Source organism: Melanostigma gelatinosum (assembly GCF_949748355.1).
Source record: "Melanostigma gelatinosum genome assembly, chromosome: 15".
NCBI classification, from domain to species: domain Eukaryota; kingdom Metazoa; phylum Chordata; class Actinopteri; order Perciformes; family Zoarcidae; genus Melanostigma; species Melanostigma gelatinosum.
Window position 1 is genome coordinate 1954447 of NC_136648.1, and position 21523 is coordinate 1975969.

The 21523-nt window shown below is 44.7% G+C and overlaps 1 protein-coding gene across 2 annotated transcripts; it reads left to right on the forward strand.

The window, feature by feature from the left end:
* Window positions 1–21010, forward strand: ranbp9 (RAN binding protein 9). 2 transcript variants are annotated; one of them, XM_079285510.1, is made up of 14 exons: window positions 1–579; window positions 3315–3426; window positions 4724–4776; window positions 7347–7514; window positions 8634–8656; window positions 11831–12015; window positions 14281–14393; window positions 14501–14609; window positions 14782–14936; window positions 15031–15184; window positions 15732–15850; window positions 16045–16196; window positions 16821–16932; window positions 17442–21010. In XM_079285510.1, exons 1-14 carry the CDS (start codon window positions 363–365, stop codon window positions 17570–17572), a joined length of 1803 nt encoding a protein of 600 aa, XP_079141636.1. In that variant the 5' UTR covers window positions 1–362; the 3' UTR covers window positions 17573–21010. The 2 variants fall into 2 exon arrangements, with proteins under 2 accessions (XP_079141636.1, XP_079141637.1); XM_079285511.1 differs by having other exon boundaries at window positions 15735–15850.
* The last annotated feature ends 513 nt before the right edge of the window (window positions 21011–21523 follow it).

Consider the following 21523-nt stretch of genomic DNA (forward strand, 5'->3'; position numbering starts at 1 on the left):
TTCGCTCCTCTTGTCTTTTATAACGACTTTCCTCGGATCCAGTCCCCCTCTTTAGTGTCTCTATTTGTGGCTCTTTGCGTCAGAGCTAATGTCAACTTGAGCCCGATCGCTTTTTACCTTTTGCTGGCCAAGCTAAAGAACGCGTTAGCCAGGTTAGCTCCTCGGCTAACCAGGTTAGCTCCTGGGCTAACCAGGTTAGCTTATCGTCTAACACAGCTCTGGCTGCCACCAGTTAGCCAGTTAGCTTAGCTAGCTTTGCTAACCCTCCCATCTTTTATTTTTTTTAAAACCTTGACACTGACGGACACAAGTGTCTCTGGCTTGTTGCTGACCAAACAAAGAAAGAAACTCTCGTGGTCGCAATGTCCGGACAGTCGTCGGGCTGTGGGTTTCTGATGTCGGTCGTTGTCCACGGAGACTCTGCTCTGAACGACCAGGAAAAGGAGCTCAACCAACGGCTCCGAAGGCTCTATCCGGCCGTTAACGAGACCGAGACCCCATTGCCACGGTCCTGGAGCCCGAAGGATAAGTTCAGCTACATCGGGCTGTCTCAGAACAACCTCCGTGTGCACTACAAAGGTATGACGACACTGAGACGCACTTTATTATTATTGCTCAAAGGCTAACCGTCAAGCGAAGCTAACGTTAGCTTAGCTTGACGGTTAGCTGGATATCAAAGCTATAAACAAAGTAGGCTAGTGGCTTCATCAACAACAAGGCAGAGGACATCTTGCAACAAGACCAGCTGGCGAGGTGTATCCACAGCCATAAAAAAAAAGACTTACTAGCTCGTTAGCTTAGCATGAAGCTTTCACTCAAATACAAAACACATTTAATTAATGTATAACCATCCATAAACAAAGTAGCTACATCTCAGGCTGGTTTTAGCTCGATGTGAGTCACATAATCATACCGTTGTCTTGTTCGCCAAAATGGACATCCGCTAAACAGCCCTTTAGGTGATTAAATAATAATAACAATAACTTTATTTATATTTTATAAAGAGCTTTGACAGACAAAAGCAGCTAAATTAATAATAATAACAGAAAGCTCAGTGAGACGGCTTATACGATAAAAATAAACTAAGACGTAAATAAAATTATATATATTAGTAAAATCAACAAATATAAATAACACAGAAAAGCGACGTCATCACATAATAGGCAGTCTAAAAAATGTGTTTTAAGAAGTGATTTAATAGAGATTACTGATTCTGCGAGCCTTATCTCATAAATGACAGGAAACAGAGTGTCGAGTATCACGAGTAAGTAGCTTAAGTTATTCAGAGGAATCGATGGATAGTCTTCCAGTGACGTGGTGACTGATGACATGGCAGGTGTAGGTAGATCTTAGACGTTCAGGGGTTTAATATCAAGACTCTAATCAAGTGACGTTCAGGTTGACTAGTTCAGCAAAGCGATCATGAGGGTTGTTTTGGTGTCGGCCTACAAGAAAAGGAGAGTTAAAAGAAGAAGGAGGTGTAACTGTGCTTCCTGGGTGTGTTCTTCTACTATCAACGCACACTCCTCCTCCTTACAACCAGAATGTCCTGTCTCCTTGAATTGTCATTTATTTAATTGGGATACTTCAGTCATACGTACTAGAGCTGAATCAATTGATCGTTCGAGTTAGTTTTTAAAGCAAAGTTACCAACAATTCACCACCTCCAGCTACTTGATTGCAAATATTTTCTGTTTTTCCTTGTATTTTCTTAATAAATTGAATCATTTTGGGTTAATTGTTTGTCATGTTGTGCTTTGTAAAATTGCAATGACATCAAAATCATCAGCTGACTATCAAATAATAAATTAAAGCAATTGGAGCCCAAAAGATCATTATTGTGAGGCAGGGAATGGGAAGAAGTGTTTACAACCTTAATTACGCAACATATGCTGATAGAATTGGGGAATCCCAGACTACACGATGACTTTTAAGGATCTGAGTTATGAATAGTTGAGTCATGGATTAATCATTAGCCACTTTGGTTATTTATTATCCTAATAAAGTCTTTCATCAAACACCGATGCCAAACATCTGTCAGCTCCATGTTTTCAAAAGTTATGATTTGCTAATTTCTTGGTTTCTTTGTGAGTTGAATATTTTTAGGTTTTGGACACGATCAATTTAAAGATGTTACATCGGGCTCTTCATTTATGATGGGCATGTTTCAAAATGTTCTGACATTTTGTACATTAAATGTATCATCTGATAAATGGATTAATTGACACTGATGTAAAGAATCACAGCCTCTGTTGGTGTTATTGTACTTCTTGTGTTTTCCTTGCCTGAATGTTGTATTCATTCATCAAAAACATTTGCAAAAATGAGGTCGAAATGTTTTAACTTATCTTCCAGATTTGAGAGTATCCGAGGTATTCCTAAACGATGCCCAGATCGCTAATTCAACTTTCCTCTTGGAACAGACTTCTTTTCTTGTGGTCTGCATAGTACAACACCAAATACACTTGTATCTACAACAATAACAAACATATCTGGTTTCTACTTAAAAACATTTGGATAAAATGATGCAATCTTGTTTTGTTTGGGTTTTTCCAGGATTCAGTTTCTTCAACTTCTAAGTAAACAAACTTGTTTTCCACAGAAAAAACGACAGATTTTAGCTGACATTTAGTAAGATATTACATCAGTGGTACTCTTTAAATGACTCAGTATTTCCAACCCTGATCATGACACTCAGAGCTGTATGAATAACAGCCGCCTAGCTGTCCACTCATTGTAATAACTTCAAACTGCTGCAGTTCTGATATCTGACCTCTAATATTACTGCAGACAGCTCTGCAGCTTGAGCTAACGTTAGCTCACAGGCTAACAGGATGAGACAACAGCAGGTCCACATTCAGAGCATTTAGGCTGACCATCTTTAAACCACCGACACAGGCACCGTTACCGTTTGGGTTTAATCTCCAAAAACACAAAAGGAGTGGTCAACATAAGGAACCTTTTCTTTAAAGGCTTGACTCATGTCGAGGTTTGTCTTCTGCTTCTTCAACATGTTTTATTTGGTCTGTGACAATGATTGAGGGTTTAGTCCTCACGGCCGTTGTGCTAAAAGTCTGCATTTATTCCTGCGCTGTGCTTTGAGGAATGAATTTGAGTTAGTGAATCAAAATGGACGACGGGAGGCCAAATCTAAAGTGGTCGTCAGCTTAAGTAGCTGCAGAAAAGCGTCCGTGTGTGTCTTCATACTCGGTATCTACCGTATACATCTTTATGATTGGTATAGAATGATCCTGTCTCCGCTTATAATGGCCGCGTCCTTCTTCCTCTTGTCTCTGTTTTACTCTCACCTGAAGGTCACGGAAAAACCCCGAAAGATGCGGCGTCTGTACGAGCCACACACCCGATCCCGGCCGCCTGCGGCGTCTACTACTTTGAGGTGAAGATCATCAGCAAAGGCCGAGATGGGTAAGAGAGCAGAGCATTTCCATAACACCGCATTTGTTACGTTATCGAGGGCTGGCCAGTGCCTGTGTGTTTCTCCCAGATGTTTAGTCCAAAGTAAAACATCTGGACATCTGTGTCTCCATAAACATCTGGATGAATCACAATGACTGTTGATCTGCTGACTGGGATGCAACATGTTAGCATCCCATTCCTAACACGCTAAATCTTCGGCATTATCGGCACGCTCACCTGGTAACGTGGTAATTCTGACACGCTACACAGCATGTTAACATAGCAGCATGCTAATGTTAGCACTCAGCTCACAGCTAAGCTTTATGCTAACGGACACTGAGCCAAATCTACAGCTGCACCAACAGCCTTGTGAGGTTGTACTGTTATTCAACACACTAGAAAACAGAATGGGGTGAAATAGAGTGACAGTGTTTTTAGTTTTTAAGCTGCTTGTATGCAGGATGATTTTTACAAGAGGAAGAGTTCCTCAAAGCTTCATCTGGAGACTAAGAAAGCCCAAACGAGTCTAATCTGGGTTTACATGCAGCGTCCTGGCTGCTTGTTATTTCAGACATGAACTTGCATCTTTTACCAAATCGACATACTGTCATAGCCGTGATTCTTTTCATGGTAGCTCACTAATCATCTGAGGAGAAGACGAGCGTCCACAGGAGATTAGAATCCGGTTCTCTTTCCATATCTGAGATTATAGGATGTGTTTCAGCATGCTGCCGTATTGTGACCACGTCAGAAATCTAATCTGAATGCAAGCAGCGTCTTACACTACACGTGTGAAGGCTGATTTAAGTAATGCATTGCTAACTCTTTAAGATGTGGGAGGTCATTCGATACAGGCCCTGTACAACAAATACACCTGTTTTATGAATTCGTATCAGTAGACTGCACAACACAGAAGAAGCTGAAGAAGTGAAAGCATGACTCAAACTCTTCACAGGGCTCCGGGTCACTTTGAAGTCTTGCAGTGCGACAGCCACAAGTCACATGACGTCATGAGTTAGATGTCTGAACACTTTGATGATCATAAATAATAAATTCCCACATTTAATTGGATTCTGTGGTGGTGGTGTTTGTGTAAGAGGTCGAACGCAGCAAGAATGATTCTAAAGTGTAATTAAATATTTAAACAGCTGCAACATTTAGTTCCTTTGGCTGTGAACTGAGTATTCTAACACCGCCGGCTGTTAATGTGGCTGCAGACGATTCTGGAAGATGTTATTGGTTCGGATACTTGTCAACAAGGCGTTTTTTACATGTCTAATTAAACTCTCATCCCTCTGGTCCACAGGTACATGGGCATCGGCCTCTCGGCTCAGGGCGTGAACATGAACAGACTCCCTGGTAAGATGACACTCTGTGCGTTTGTGTTCTCTACACTGTTTTACTGCCTCCGCCTGATGGGCGTCGCGTGTGTGTATATATTAGGGGTGTAACGGTTCACAAAACTCACGGTTGGGTACGATACAGTGGAGCCACGGTTCGGTACGTTTCGGTACAGTAGAAAACTATAAATGCAGAGAAATGTACTTTATTTAAAAATATATTTATTCATTACAACTAACATCATAAAGTTATTCTTTGACTTTGAACAATGATGGAACTATACCTGAGTGACCCATCTTTTTTTTTTATTCAAACATATTGTTCGGTTCGTCATGCGTACCGAACCATGAGCCTCATACCGAACGGTTGTGTGTGTGTGTGTGTGTGTGTGTGTGTGTGTGTGTGTGTGTGTGTGTATATATGCGCGGAGATCTTTTCACCGTTTGTGTGGGCGTCACTTTGTCTGGTAGAGATGAGATCCTCGGCTGCACTGTGTAGGTGTGACTGTGAGGGAGACTGTTTGTTTTAATCCGTTATCTGATAGCACGTGTATGTTTTTGTTGTTGTGGGAGACGATGATTCAGGAAACAAGATTGTCGACACTCGTGTGATTTGTAGGAGTAAAGCAGCGTCATCACTGTGTATCGGCGGCAGTGTGGAAGCTGGAGACTGCAGCCCTGCACAACATCAGTGGGATATGTGGGTGTGTTCTGAGGGCGGGCCTTGATATTCGTATTCAAACGGAAATACTTGAGTGACATCTGGATTAGTGGTTGACCTACATGGGTTGACCAATAGCAGATGCAGATATTAAGAGAGCAAAACCACAATTTACATAAATATATCTATATATTTATACAAAGTTCCTGAACATTTCTTCAACAGTTATTGTCTCAGTTGTCCCTCGTGAGCGCAGGCATCTGTGATTATCTCAAAATAGCTGCTAATCTGGATAGAATGATGACCTGTTGTTGTTTTGGAGGAAACTATTATTTTATTAGCTGATGAAATGGACTAAAAAAATGCAACACATGGTATAATTTAAATTTGACATTTATTATATTTGATATGTTTGGGCCGATATTCTCCCATCGCAGATTATATCAGTGTAAGTTTTCCATTACATTAGACTTCTGTACGTTTATAATTACACTCGGGCCGCTCGGTCACGATAAAGAGGATTCACTCTCGTGTCTTGTCAGTTACATATGAAGCTGCAGCTGGCTAACTTAGCTTAGCACAAAGACTGTAAACGGGTGGAAACAGCTAGCCTGGCTCTGTCATGAGGTAATCCACCGACCTGCAGCTCTGAAGCTCACCAATTAAAAGCTTTTATCTCTTTGGTGAGCCGAAGTGTAAAGATGATCTTGGTTGCCTTGCAATATTAATGTACAGTCAATATTGGTCCTCAAAAAAACTAGTATCAGTCAGACTTAAGACAGAATATTAATAGTTGTGTTAAATAAACATGGTGTAAGTCACTTTTAAGCAAAACAAGATTACAAATACAGTCCTCCAGCACACTAAGACAGACGGTGTGCATGCTAGTTCAGTTAGCATTGACGTGTCACCGTTATGACAGCGTTGGTAGGTGTTAGCGCTGCTCTCCTCAGAGGTTATCAGGCCCAACAGGAGCTCCTCCACCAGCCCAAGAACTGGACCCGCCCACGAGCCCCGGTCCCGCCGCACAAAGATAACAGAACGGCAGAGGTCCCAGCTGATGGATAGATGCTAATGGCAACTGGCTAATTGTGAGGAGCTGGTGCTAAACTGCTCCAGTGAGGGTTACCTCTGCAGCCCAGCAGTGACTCACAGGTTCTGTGTCAAAGGCAAATGCAGGATTTGAAGACTTTGTATTTCATGCTCGCAGCAATTCATATTTTCTCCGGTTATGTTTAGGGTAGATAAATATAGATGGTCTGCAGGTGTTTGACTAGACAACCAGAGAAGAAAACAAAGGTCAAAATGCAAAAAAAAAACAACTATCCTGAGATGATCTCCAGCTTTCCGTAAAACCCTGACTGAGCCTCGTCTTTCTTCAGACAGTGAACACAACACGCAAACTCCAGTGACTGGAAAGACTGACTTTCTAGGTTCAACTACCTCGGGGTGACAACGAGCAGTCAGTCACGTGTCATACAGCGCCCCCCCCCCGGCAGGTGTCTGCTTCTTGTTGTAGATATCTCTGTACACCTGTATTTCTAGAAGCTTTGGAACAGTTAAAAAAAAAAAAAAAAAATGGTTAAAGCATGAGTTTGATTGCTCGACTTGCAGTGACATAATTTAATCCAGCCATTACTTTTTAATATTTGTGGTTGACATAGTTCCTTGAGACGGTGCAGGTTCCTAGAGTTATTATGGTTGTTCACACATTCACGCTGAATTTAATTTATTTCTCAGAGCGCTTGCAGCACTAACGTCCAGCGTCCTCTTTTTTCATATCTTGAGTCTTCATTATGTTTCACAAATGCCTGGAAAAACAGTAGACTTTCACTCCAATGTGTTTCATTATTATTGTGTTGTTTTCCTCCGTTGTGATGCTCACACCTTTCCACTGCGCTCTGATTCTGAGCCGTCTCGTCCTTCAGGTTGGGACAAGCACTCGTACGGGTATCACGGAGACGACGGGCACTCCTTCTGCTCGTCCGGCACCGGGCAGCCCTACGGACCCACGTTTACGACGGGCGACGTGATCGGCTGCTGCGTGAACCTCATCAACAACACCTGCTTCTACACAAAGAACGGCCACAGCCTAGGTGAGGAGACCACGGCCGACACAATGACGATGCCCATGTTGTAGTTCAAGGGCCTGTGCGTTAACCTGTGGGACGGTATTGACAGTAAACAGTAACAGTGTGTCGGTATTTACTACCAAACGGGGAAACCAGGTAGAGAGAAATACAGTTAGGACAGGAAATCTGAGAATTAGTTTACGTGCACTGTAGTAACCCTAACCTACTGGTGAACACACATTTACATGTTCCAACGAGGAAGACCCGGTGTTTTTCACCTGCTTGCTGCTCAAATGTCTGTGGATGTTATAAATAATAGGGATGGGACGATGTCGGATTATTTAGCGGTAAAACACTGACAATAACGTGATCGTGATGAACGGAAAAAGCCGTCGAGCTGCTGTGATGGTGGAGCAGTGAACTGTAGGTTTATTTAAAGGTGTTTATGACGCCGAAGACACAATGCAGATACAGACACCACCACACACTTGTAGATTATTATTGTATAGAAGTCTATGAGAAAATGACTCTACTTCTCTCTTGATTTATTCCCTCAGTAAACATTGTAAACATGAGTTTATGTCTCAATCTCTAGTTTCAAGTCTTCTTCAATACAGCATGATGTTCATTTAGTGCATTATGGTCCATTTAGAGTCACACAGACCATAAAGCAGGGGATGCTTTAGGGCGGGGCTTACTGTGATTGACAGGTCTCTACCAGAGACGTACACGGCGTCTCTCCTCCTCAGTCCAGATATGGTCACTTCCTGTTCATCAGTTGTGAAAAAACGACATGGCGACGGCTGTAATCCAAGATGGTGGGTGACGTCACAACGTCCACTTCTTATATACAGTCTTTGGTCCCATGCAATAAGAATATTAGTTTCTTAACTAAATGTAAGCATATTTCGATGATTATCTGGTTATTTTGTCCAGGACAATCGTGACAGGAAATGTATATATTGTCCATTGGAATGCGTTCTCCTGAATCATGCCTCTCTTGTTTACTGACACTTAAGAAATCAGGTCACTGCAGAAAGATGACGGTGACCAGATCTCGTGTGTGTGTGTGTGTGTGTGTGTGTGTGTGTGAGAATAGAAAGGGCTCGGCTTAATGCTGTCACTTTCTCTCTTCCTCTGCAGGCATCGCCTTCACAGACTTACCCGTAAGTACCCTCCTGTTGTCCACTCCTGTCTGGTGAAGACACTCTCCTTTAGTTTCCATCATGAATGAGGACTGTAGGACACGGGGCTGTTGGACGCTCTGCAGTCGGAGTGTTTCCACTGTGTGAAACGTATCGAGGGCTGGAACACTTGTGAGGTTTAGACGTTAATCATCGATGAGAAACACGACACGTTTCACACTCTGACACTTTAGATGAAGAGTATTCTAACGGTTCTGCTCAGCGTGCATGTTGTACAGTCTGCTTCACCAAACATAGTTCAACTTCAACTTAAAGCCCCTTTTTATATTATTTCTATGCCGACAATGTGTTCTGTTGTTTTGGCAATAATCCATCATAAAGGGGCAGTTTTTTGTATCCTTTTATTTTAAACCATGGTTTTTGAATTAGATCATATTTCTTATCTTATATAGCAAGTAAGCTAATATGCAGCGTTGATGTAGCTACATAGTTATACGCTATATTACCATTTCAGTAATCTAGCTACTGTTAGCTAGCAGAACTTTAGGGAGAGGCGTCGGCTATCTGTTTTTAACATTAGTGACTTTCAATATAAAGCAAAAACGCATATTACACAACAGTAATGACTCAGTTATCTTTATAAAACCTGTTCTACTCTACCGGCTCAGCGCCAAGCGGATATAAGAGTGTGCAGCTAGCTGGTGATGAAGGCCGTGGTCGAGGCAGGAAATTAAGATTTCATTTCACTGTCTGCTAATTCGACATGTTGTCGCGTTAGTCATAATATAAGGCGATAACGTGTCCGTGTGTGTCGGCTCGTTAAAGCTGCATCAAGTAATGACTTTATTAGAAGTTGAACTGCTACTTAAATACAGCTTTGACTGCTCTGTGTCTGAACAGGACGTCCCTTGTGCTGCTTTGTGTCTCACTCCCATCTGCTTCATTATGTGAGCGGCTGAATGCATGTATTAACCACATCGAGATGTGAGGGAGGGGGGGGGGGGGCACTTTGTTGTTGCTTGGTAGCGAATGAATACGGGGGTTCGGCCTGTTTTTGAAGAAAATAAGAGTTTTAGCCACAACAACAATAATCCATTGAGCAGCTAAACAGGCCTGGCCGTGAGCCAGACATTCATGTTCCTCCACTGGTGTGCGTTACCTCGGCACAGCTGACCTTTGTGCTTATTGGACCGTGACAAAGGGAACTCTAAGACACACACATACCGTACTTATGGGGACTTTAATCGACTATTTATTCCCTAACCCTTAACCTCGTCCCAACTCTAATTCAAACCAGTTCAGTTACCCTGAAATTTCATAAACCTTCACTCTTATGCTGTGTTCACACTACACGCACATTTTTCGTGTGACGCGGTGTCTTTAGAGCCTGTCAGCGTTGAGATTCTCCTCCTCATCACTGACGTTGTTGCATCATAAATGGAGGAAATCATATTGTAGCCGCAGGTGTTCACCCAGAGCTCTACAATACCTCACATTAGTGCAGAGACCAGACGTAACTGTGTATACATGTGTGTGTAAACCATGTGGTACAAACGATAACAACGCTGCAGTATTTACGCCGATATGACGTTATTTTGAGTGTTGATGGAGCTGCTACAATGTTAGCTTAGAGTAGCAACAATCGATCCATACCCCATTATTTTTAAGAATCTGCATCATTATGTAGTTATTTCAGCATCCTTTTTATCCGTTTACTGTAATTAAACCACAGCAGAATGTTTGTTTTGGGTTCGTATCGCTGTAGGAAACCAGCTGACGTGTGGATCACAGTGAATACATCTCGACGATGATTCACGGAGCTCCTCCGGATGATGTTGTGAACCAGACACGACGGCGTTTAGTTTCCCGGGATGTCCGGAACTTCCACAACATGAACAAAGCAGCAATTGTGGTTCTCTCTTCCATGGTTGCTGGTGGAAGTAAATGGCTTAGTTGACTCCTCTCTGGCGAGGATTACGTGAATAAACACAAATGATCCCGCGATCAAACTCCCGCGTTTGGTGTGAACACGGCCTTAGACTAGACCTACTTTTCACTCCAGTCTTACCCGACTACGTCACACAATCAACTCTTTTATTTTGTTTCTAAGATTGTAAACTTGTGATATTTCAGTGTCAATCCAAGAACAATCTCTCTCTCACACACACACACACAGCCCAGTGCCTCCGTGATCAAATCAAGGCTGTGATGAGGTTGGTCGGATGGCGGAACAATGAAGCCACAGAAGCCTCCTCACCTCCTCGTTGTGTTCACCTCCTCGTCCGGTCATCACAGATGTTTCCAGGGAACAAGTCGTACTTGACCCTTCTGGGTTTGGCATGCAACACGTCAACAACGTGCACTTTTCCCATCCAGTGTGTCGGAACACATTTGGAAGCTAATCATTTAATCATGAAATATGTAATTGGTTAAATATTTTCATAAATGCCTCTACCAATTAGTTTCGGGTTGCAGAGATGTTTTTATTCATGTCTCGCTGCCCAGATGTAAAAGTGTTGGATGCGTTTGTTCTGTGCTGGTTTGAGCCAACTGCTGTTTAGTTTTGTTTTGGATTTCGTCTGCTGTCAAATGATCCGGCAGTCTTCTGAAAAACTGATCGCTTATCGACTGCAGGAGTTTGATTGACAGGTGGTTCGTCACAGGTTGAAAGTGCCGCCACAGTTTTCCAGTGTCTGCTTCTCAGATGGTTCTGTGTAAACAAACCATCTGGTGCGTCAGGTTAACACTATTGCTCTGGGTTGCATGTTCCTTCATTACAATGAACACACACACTCTGCCCATCTATTTTTTTGTCAGTGATTTATTACCAATCAGGTTTGTAAGAGATTAAAAATGAAAATGTCCGTATGTGCCTGAACCTCCGTTTGTTAGCGGTTAGCCTAGCTGCTCTTCTCCTGCTGATGTAAACAGGGATTTGTGACATTATCGGGGATTCATTTCCGTTCACGTGCGTTCCGATCGTACTTATTGCCTCTTTAATGTCTCAGGAGTTTGAACCCTGTGAACAGCCTGCTACTGCATTTTTATTGTAGAATCGCGCTTTAAGGGATAGTTGAAGACAAATGTTTACCTCCTTAGATTTCCTGTTCTTCCCTCTCATTGTTTCCTGTTTTGATTCATTGTCCAGATTACCCCACCATCACAATTCTGTACTCCAATCTCCCTCCGCTGCAGCCCAACTTGTACCCGACCGTGGGCCTTCAGACTCCGGGGGAGGTGGTGGACGCTAACTTTGGCCAGCACCCCTTCGTGTTCGACATCGAGGACTACATGCGCGAGTGGAGGACAAAGATCCAGGCCCAGATCGACCGCTTCCCCATCGGAGAGCGCGAGGGCGAGTGGCAGTCCATGATCCAGAAGTAAGAGGATCGTAACCCTGTGCGATGCATGTAGAGGTTTCATGGTGACGGGTGGCGTTCTTGTCTATCGCATGTTTGGCAGTTTCTTTCTTTAAAGTTGGGCGCACGCGTCACATTTCTGAGGAGGATGTTGCATTTCAAAATAATCTTTGGTGCAAAGTTATCCACGGTGATGGGCATCGTTGGGATCGTATCGATGCTCTGTGGTTCTTTCTGACTACTTTGTGAGGGTGAGTCAGTGTGATGAGTCGTGAATGTTTGCTGACGGAGATATAACTCCACATGCAACAGGCTGCTTATGAGTGCTACAGCTCAAATGGCTAAATTAACTTCTGTAGAAGATCTTTGGACACAGGAAACGCATTAAGAGCGTACGATGTGTAGAACTCCACTGCATGCAGGTCGCTGAGTAACATTAACTGTGTTCAGTTGTCAGCCAGCGTTTGTAGTTGTCAGTTGTCAACAAATGTCTTGTCGTGTATTTCTTTAAGTGAACCTGTGGCTCATTGTGAGCTAGCTGGAGGTTGTGGATTTACTGCGGGTTGATTTCTAAGTGTCTGGAATTCAACCCTTCAAACACGCTCTACTGATGATGAGGAAAGAGGAGAGTAGTGGACGCTGTAGGTGACAGGAAATGACTGGTGACATGACGAGGATCAAGGCCCAGATGGACCTCTTCCCACATCGGAGAGGAGGAGCCGTGATGAGGAAGTAAAATCTCTCCATGCCGTGCTCTGAAGGGATTAGCTCTCTGTTGCTATGATTACTTGCCCTGAATGGATTTAATCTCCATTTGATGGAGGATTGGGGTTGCGGGGCGGAGTTTAGGGAGCCGGGACCTTCTCTCTCTTTATCCAGGGAAGTTTCTGTGCTCGTGTCAGACTGGTGGCTGTGGAGTGAAGCAGCAGTGACATGATGAGGCCTCTGATCACAAATCTCTGTGCAGAAACACTGCTGGCAGCGTCATGAGATTTTTAGAAATGGCTGTGTGCAAATGAGAAGCGGTCAAGAAGAGATTCATCCTTGAAAAACGCTGTTGCATTGTGGGTCATCCAAGTACTGATTCGGGAGTCAAATGCACCTGCACACACTAAACATTTATCAAATGATCATCTTACACACGTTCTTAAAGGATAGTTCCAATTCATTACATCTTGAGTTTGTGTAAAATGTTCAAACCGATGTGATATTAAGCCAAACACCGGACCGGTGCACCAAATGTCACCACTCTGTGTCACACTTGATTTAACAGCAGTTCCCTCAGTGGAACGCACAGACTGTATATAAGAGAGAGACGCCGTATACGTCTCTGGTAGAGACCTGTCAATCACAGTAGCCCCGCCCTAAAGCATCCCCTGCTTTATGGTCTGTGTGACTCTAAATGGACCATAATGTACTAAATGAACATCATGCTGTATTGAAGAACACTTGAAACTAGAGATTGAGACATAAACTCATGTTTACAATGTTTACTGAGGGAATAAATCAAGAGAGAAGTAGAGTCATTTTCTATAGACTTCTATACAACCAGAGGAGCCCCCTGGTGGAACATAAGTCTGTGTAGCAATTCCAGTCCATTGGTAGCAGCAATGCCCCTCTAAGCTAGTTTGCCAATAAGAGGAAGAAGCGGCAACATAATGTGCTTTTCAGCTCGCCTCCTTCAACCGCTTCAAATCCAAAAGGTTGCCTCATTGGCACGCTTTAGTTTTCGGCCTCTCACTGAAAGTTGATCACCTTCAAGTTGCCGGCCTCGGCAGTAAATTTAGCATGGCCTGTTCGGCACTAGTGGCTCGGCTATAAACAAACACATTATGTTATTCACATTGTCATGTTTCTTTTAACTAATGCAACACAATTTAGATGTCGTGCTGCGACGCTACTTTTCAGTTTGCCAGAGCGTGTCATAGAGTTACATTGCCGGTTAATTGCTCAGATTTGGGAATGCTGACGAGCAGTGAGACAGCAGAGATTGGAAACGAGCCAACAGTTTAGCCACTAACGGGAAAACAAAGGCAAACAGGACATTGTCCATAATTCAACTTTTCCTGCACGGAGTGGATTATTTGAGACCTTTCAGGTGTGGGCTCGTTTTTAAGACTTCCTATTCAAGGAAAGCACGTAAATGAAGCGTGTTTCCTGTTCGTCAGAGTTGACGTGTGACTGATGAAGAGGAGCTCTTATCTGCTCAGTGTAATGGTCTGAAGGATTCCTCCTGCTGCTGAGTCTGTTCACTGAGAGCATCTTTTTGTGTTCTTGTCTCCTCAGGATGGTGGCTTCCTACCTGGTGCACCACAGCTACTGTGCCACGGCCGAAGCCTTCGCCAAGTCCACAGACCAGGCCGTGCACGAGGAGCTGGCCTCCATCAAAAACCGGCAGAGTGAGTCCTTCCCCGTTTCTAAATGATAACAGACAGACAGCCTCCCCATTAGAAAGACAAGGTATCACCTTTAACCTCTTGTGAACATGGCGACTGTTGCTTTGCAGAGATCCAGAAGCTGGTGTTGTCGGGTAGAATGGGCGAGGCCATCGAGACCACCCAGCAGCTCTACCCCAACCTCCTGGAGAGGAACCCAGACCTTCTCTTCATGCTTAAGTAAGACCAGGGCTGCATGTCACTGTTTTCACATTTGATTGAACTAAATCACATATTTAACAACAGGAAGCCTCTTCTTACTTGGACACACTTAAATAAAGACCACATTTGAATGAAATCCTGCTACAAAAAGCAGATTCTATTCCATCTTTGCTGCATCTCTTCTTTTTAGGGTGAGACAGTTCATAGAGATGGTGAACGGGACGGACAGTGAGGTGAGGTGTCTGGGAGGTCGCAGCCCAAAGTCTCAGGACAGTTACCCCGGCTCCCCCCGGCCCTTCAGCAGCCCCAGCCACAAAGCCAGCAGCTCCCAGCCGTACCTGCCAGGTACAGTCCAGCTGTGACCAGGTCTGTCTTTGCAGAGCCTGAAAAAAGCCACTTGTTAACGTCATGTCCATCTTTCCCTCTGCTGCTGTTTTAGGGTTTGACAGTAACTGCTGTAATGGTGTGACGTCTAACAAGAGCCACAGCTCCTCCCCTCACAGTCACAAGCCCTGCCCCCCGAGCTCTGGCTCCGCCCTGCCAGCGTCTGACGTCAGCCTCAACGGGAGCCACAGCCAGCAGCCCATAACCAGGTACGGGGAAACACGCGATCACTGACCTTTCATTTGCCTTTAGAGCTGAATTTATGCTTTGAAAAGGTCTGTGATTGGAACCAACACCTCGCTGGAACACCGACACACAAGCACAAAGTTAAATACATTAACTTCAATAGCTTAAACCTACATGGACGCTTTTACAGCCGACATGATGACATCATGGTGTTGGCTGGAGGCTGAGCGTCAATAACATTCACTGCCTTAACGAGCGATTTGACAGCAGTCTCCTCCAGTGGGTTCAACATCTCCACCGTGATGCAGAAGTGTACTCCGGGGCGTGTCGGTACGCTGTGACATCACTGGTGGGTGTGGTTACAGGGGCGACGGAGCACACAGTACACCATCACGCTTTCTCCAGGAAAGTAGCCCCATCGTGACACAAAAGCAGACGAGCAATGGTGAAGAAACTGTTGGACGAGGGAACATGTTCATCCTGTATAAATCACCACTTAACGTTTATTGAGGAGGAGTTACTGAACGTCCTGTGAGCCGTCGCACATCTTCTGCTCGTGTCCCGCCTCAGTAGCGACGTGGATATGGAGGTTGACCACTTCACCAACGGAGTGACAGAATCGTCCAACGGTTTCCTCAACGGCAGCTCCAAACACGCCGCCGAGCCCGACGACTGTGACGCCGACATGGGTGAGTAGAGTGGGAATAGACTCGCTTTAGAGGGAGACCATGTCATTCCTTCTCTGTGGAATGTCATTTTGTGGTGATCGGGGATTGCATATTGCCGAGTGAAGCGCTCCATCTTAATGCCTGTGCTGTCAATGTACCGGCCCTTCATTAAATCGTGCCCGTTCTGCATGCTGAACCGACCCGCGGCTCTGCAGAGGTGGAGTCGACTCACTCCAAGAGGCAGCTGTGCGGCGGGAGCCAGGCGGCCATCGAGAGGATGATCCACTTCGGCAGAGAGCTCCAGAGCATGAGCGAGCACCTCCGCCGAGAGTGTGGCAAGAACTCCGCCAACAAGAAGATGCTGAAGGTAGCGAATCACTCACTGTTGGCCTAAAATAAAGTGTAACAAGCGGACCGACGCACAGGAAGCTATGAGCTGCTGTCCGGCGTTGTTGAAATGCATTTTGGGAAATCTAAAAAACTTGTAACTGAAGTGGCGGTTCAGTGTTCTCAGTAATACGGTACTTGAGTTAAGTGTACTCGAGGGATTCAGGATTGTACAACAACAACCTTGGATCCTACATTTCCCATCATGCAACTTAACAGCATCCTGTCCCTGCTTTTTATAAACACGCTTCTTACAAACTCCACACCTCCAGGTTTGAAGATCTGGGAGCAGCTACCAGGAAGTTACTGGTCTCGACAATCAACAGTTTTTACCTTTTGGGCAGAACCAGTCGAGCTGTTGCCCCTCTTCTTCTCGTCTTTGTGCTAAGCTAAGCTAACTGGCTGCTGGTGGTAGCTTCATGTTTGGTGTACAGAAATGCTAGTTATATTAATGTTCGCTCAGCAAAGTGTGAAAGGTCAGCAACCCGTGAGAACTGAGCCTTGATGGACTCGTAGTGTACTACGGAGTAGTGTACTACGGAGTAGTGCACATGGAGTATCAGAAGTGGAGGAGAAAGTGATCTGTTGTCGTCTCCTCCTGCAGGATGCGTTCAGCCTGCTGGCCTACTCGGACCCCTGGAGCAGCCCGGTGGGCTACCAGCTGGACGCCATTCAGAGAGAGCCCGTGTGCTCCACTCTCAACAGTGCAATATTAGGTGGGTCAGCTGTCCGCTCGGTGATATTGAAGAAGTTATATTGCACATAAATCACAGTTGAGTAAATCGCCGGCTCTTTTCTACCGCTCGTCCTCCAGCTCGGTCCCTCGTGATTTTTCTCTAAACTAATTTTAAAAAAGAGTCGGAAGTCGACAGCAAAGCCTAAATGTACTTTGAATGTTCTCAGAACAAGAGGAATGCTAAGAGGGTCCCTAAATCCACAGAGCGCTTCCTCGTTTTATGAATGAAACGGCGGCGCCGTGCGTGTTCCACCAATCGGCGACGATCACCCCTGCAAACTCCACCCCGAAAGCTGCTGTTCTTCCAAAAAGCACTCCTACTACTGCAGTACCCACAGACCGGACGTTTTTGGCGGTTAAACCCCCAGAACTTAATTTAGAACCTGGTCCCTGCGGTCACAACTGTCCTAAAGGTTCCTCGTCCCTGGGAAGGTCCCTGCTGTGGAAAAGGGGCCGATGTTTAAAATCCTTTTTTCTTTTTCTCTCCAGAGACTCACAACCTGCCCAAGCAGCCCCCGCTGGCCCAGGCCGTGGGTCAGGCCGCCCAGTGCCTCACCATCATGGCACGAACTGGCAGCGGCTCCTGCGCCTTCGCCTCTGTGGACGATTACCTGCACTAGCCCTGCGTGCACACACACACACACACGCACACACACACTCTCTCTCTGAGGACCTGTCCAGAAATGTGTCCTTCCACCTCCTCCATCAGTGTCGTCCTGTTCTCTGAAGAGGAGATTAGAAGGTGAACCACCTCACTCGTTCACCAACACCTTCTGAGGATCAGGACTCATTTCTGGGCACATCTTTAGCGTGCTAACACACACACACACACACACCACCTCCCTCTTCATCGTAAATATGAAAATACGCCTCCACCTTGGTTGGCCTCGCAACTCCCCCCACACCCCTCCAGCCCTGCGAGGCTTCCGTCTGCATCATTGTGACCAACAGCGGCGACGCCAACGGAGAGTAGCCGACTTGGAAAATACTCAATCTGGTGTGGACTCGCCGCAGATACCCCCGAACCGGGGTGGGACAGACTTACAAAGAAAACTAAAACCCGCTGGTTCAATATAAATGAATAAATAAGAAAACAACAACAACAACAAGGAGACTGACGAGAGACCCTGTGACGTGGTCCCTGTAAACCGATGATGACCAACGAGGAGGCGGCTGATGCTGAGAACCGGACTGAGAGGTCCATCTCCACCGAGCGCTCCCAACGAGAGGCTCCGTTAGGGATCGCCTACACCCCCCCCCCCCCCCCCCCACACACACACACACTGCACCGACCCCCTCCCCCACCCATCACTCACTGCAGGACTTCGGCAGAGAGCTGCGTGCCGCATGTGGACTCGGGACTTTGAAGAAGCCAGAGAGAGAACCTGCAGAACTCAACTCAACGTTCCCTGTTTTTAAATCTTTACGTTTGTTTCTTTATGGGCGGAGTGGAGGGGTGGTCGTTACCTGGCTCTTGTTTTTGTTTGTTTTTAGTTTCTCCAGGTTTACAAGGCATGGTGCAGACGATTATTATTATTCTAATTATCATTATATTAATTACTGTTCCTTGCATTCACAGTATATTTGTTGAGCGCCAGCAAGAGCAAGTTCCACTTATTATAATAAAGGTCCCGATCCCACCGATTACAGCGTGTGTACATGTTAACGTTTATATATGAATTTAACTAAATGGAATTATATCAATAGAGTGAGATATTTAGTTATCAAATGAAAGGAAATAGTTGGAAAAGAACAAAAACACTCGATCCTTTTAATGCTTTGTACTGACGCCAGTGACTCGCTGGTTGTTCGTAGTCCGTACAAGTTTTTACGTCTCGTGTTTCGTTGACTCCAGGGTTCCTACGCGGGGAGGGGGAGGAAGAGGAGGAAGAGGAGGAGGATCAAGATTATAAAAGTCCTGAAACACAAAAACATTTTACTGCAGCCTAGCAGCTAGTGGTAGTCGGTTATCAGGAAAGAATCCTCAAATGCTTCCGGACGAAGTCTGAAATTTCTGAAAACTGCGTAGGAACCCTGCAGTGACCTCTGACCCTGCTTTTAATTGTCACCCCCAAACCCACCCCAGCTGCACAGCAGGGTTGATGCAAACGTTATTGATCTTTATTTTCGTATCGATGTCTATGCTATTCCCTCAACCCACAGAGAACTCGGGAGCCAAAATATCCCTTTGTTCCTCCTCGGTTTTAGAATAGGCAATGATGTCTACGCTACCGACTGCAGGACATCAAACCATTATAACGTTGAAGGTGCAATAGACGGGATTCAGAGCGTTCATATAGCAGCAAACGGCTATCATGTATGTAAAGATACAGTAGTTCTGTCTGTCTGAGCAGAGAATGCAGTCACTCCCCCTCTGTGTGTTGTAATCTGAGCTCCTTGCTTTGGTGACATAGCGGCGTGGGCTTTTAGTACACGTTAGCACATGCTAGCTAGCTCAAAGCTGTCGTTCTGCACTGAGCTCGTACGGCGGTTTCAGCTGAAGTGTGCCGCCCACCCTCCGGTTCCCCCTCATGTAAACGGTTAGTTCTGCCAGCACTAGTTAGCGCCGTTAGCTGCAAGCCGCCGGCTCAGCCGTCACCATGTTGAGGCGATAGCGATGCTCTCAATCTCGTATGTAGCACTTTTTAAAGCCCCTAGATGTCGATACAAGTTTAGTTTTTTCTCCTTTTAAACCAGTCTGATTGGTGTTTATCAGTTATTAGCAATTGAAGATGTCCGTCCCCTGTTGACATCTTCAGAGTTTGAGTTCCACTCAAAGTGGAAGCTAGCAAGCTAAGCTAATTAGCTTCTACGCTGAAAGTGGAAGTTGGCGAGCTCGCCAACTTCAGCACTGATTCCCGCTCAAATGATCCCTTTCGTATTCGCACACTGTTCCTTCTGGGTGATGCAAAGGACGTCAGGCTAGCATTAGCCGTTAGCGTCGGAACACATAACCACATAGCTTCATATGTTACTGTTAGAGACTAATGTACGAGGTTCTCGTTACATACGACTGAAGCCTCGGGTCAATGAGCTGAAAACGATCAGAACCTGCTGCTGTTTGACTGTAATTACAGTACGGACGTCAACCGTCGGTACCAAAGAGTCATGTGGGGGGTGCGCTATTGTTACAGAAAACTAGGTGAAACTTTTCTTTCAAACACCAGGGAGACGTACACTGATATCTTTGCAACAAAAAAAAACTATTTTAATTTCAGTTGGCTTTAATGTCTGGTAGCAGAAGTTAAATTTGTCGTAGTTTATATTTTTCAGTTGATTATTGAAGTCGACGTTGAGCGAGCTCAAACGCTGGTTTACCTTCAGTCGCTCCCTGGTAGCGGTTCCCTGTCTAGTTTATCATTTCAAATGTTTCTGCTGTTTTTAAAAGAAGCATTAATGTATGAAAATAACTACCCATCATCCCTCAGGAGGAGGGCCGCCTCTGTCCTCAATAAAACAAGAAAAACATTTCAGTATCTTCAACCGCACTGTTGACAACATAAAGAACCAAATACTTTAGGGAGCCGACATCGCAGCGTGTGTTTGAAGTGCTCGTGCAGAGAAACATGAAGGCATCATCTTTTCCTCTCGTTTAGTTTCTCCCCTCAGGAGGTCCGGAGTTGACATTTCACGGCGGTGGAATCGAGCTTTTCTGTACCTTTTTGGTTTGTTTTCTCTTTATTTAATTTGTTTCCTCGGATCACAAGCAGTCACGGCATCATTTAGAAAACAAACTTCTTAGACAAAGTGTCTGTCTCTTTCCGAGTCTGGTCTGAAACCTATGCATGACATAGTAAAGTGGTGGTAAGATCAAGTTACATGTCTCTTCCTTTGTTTCTTCTTTTACTTCAGTGTAATAAGGAAAGATGTCAACCAGTACGTTGTCCACTGATGACTGTGTCCGTTTGGAGAAGAAGAAAAACAACAAAAAAGTGCAATTTGTGTGAGGGTGAAAAGATTTATATTAAAAAATGACAAAATGATGGTGGTGCTTGTGTGGATGCTGCATGCAGCTGAAGTCCTGTTTAAGCCTCTACATATCTGACAACCAGCTAATATTTAAATGATTTGATTCAGTTTATTTGGCTCAAGGTGGCATGAACGGCTGAGCGAAGCTAGATGTTTGAGGACAATACTCACATTTAAGTGGCCAAAACAACTAAACTCATATTCTCATTTGCACCAATCGGGACATTTTACAGTTTAAAAGTATTCATGTAAAAAGTACTCATGTTCTCTGGATGGATTAACAAGCCAGTGTTTTAATGATCTACATCAAACAGTGATAGTCAGGATCTACTTTTCTTTGTTCAACGGTCCAAAAACCAAAGATATTGAAATTATTTAAAATATAAGCAGTGTTTGCTTGATAAATGACAAACTAGTGGTTCTAAAGCTGGGGCTCATAAGTCTGAGGGGCACAAACCTGTTCTCTTGACTGAGAAGTTTTGCCTCCTCAGCTTCTTGGTTCAAATGAGTGGATTTTCTATTTAGTACTAAAATAATAATCCAGATGTGTGAAAGCAAACAAACTGCTGAAACTGATTATTTTCTTGCAACGTTACAAAATA

Coding starts and splice junctions, on each gene's coding strand:
- ranbp9 (XM_079285510.1), top strand. CDS start 363: ATGTCCGGACAGTCGTCGGGCTGTGGGTTTCTGATGTCGGTCGTTGTC. Junction 580..3,314: donor CCTCCGTGTGCACTACAAAG/GTATGACGACAC, acceptor TCTCACCTGAAG/GTCACGGAAAAACCCCGAAA. Junction 12,016..14,280: donor TGGCAGTCCATGATCCAGAA/GTAAGAGGATCG, acceptor TTGTCTCCTCAG/GATGGTGGCTTCCTACCTGG.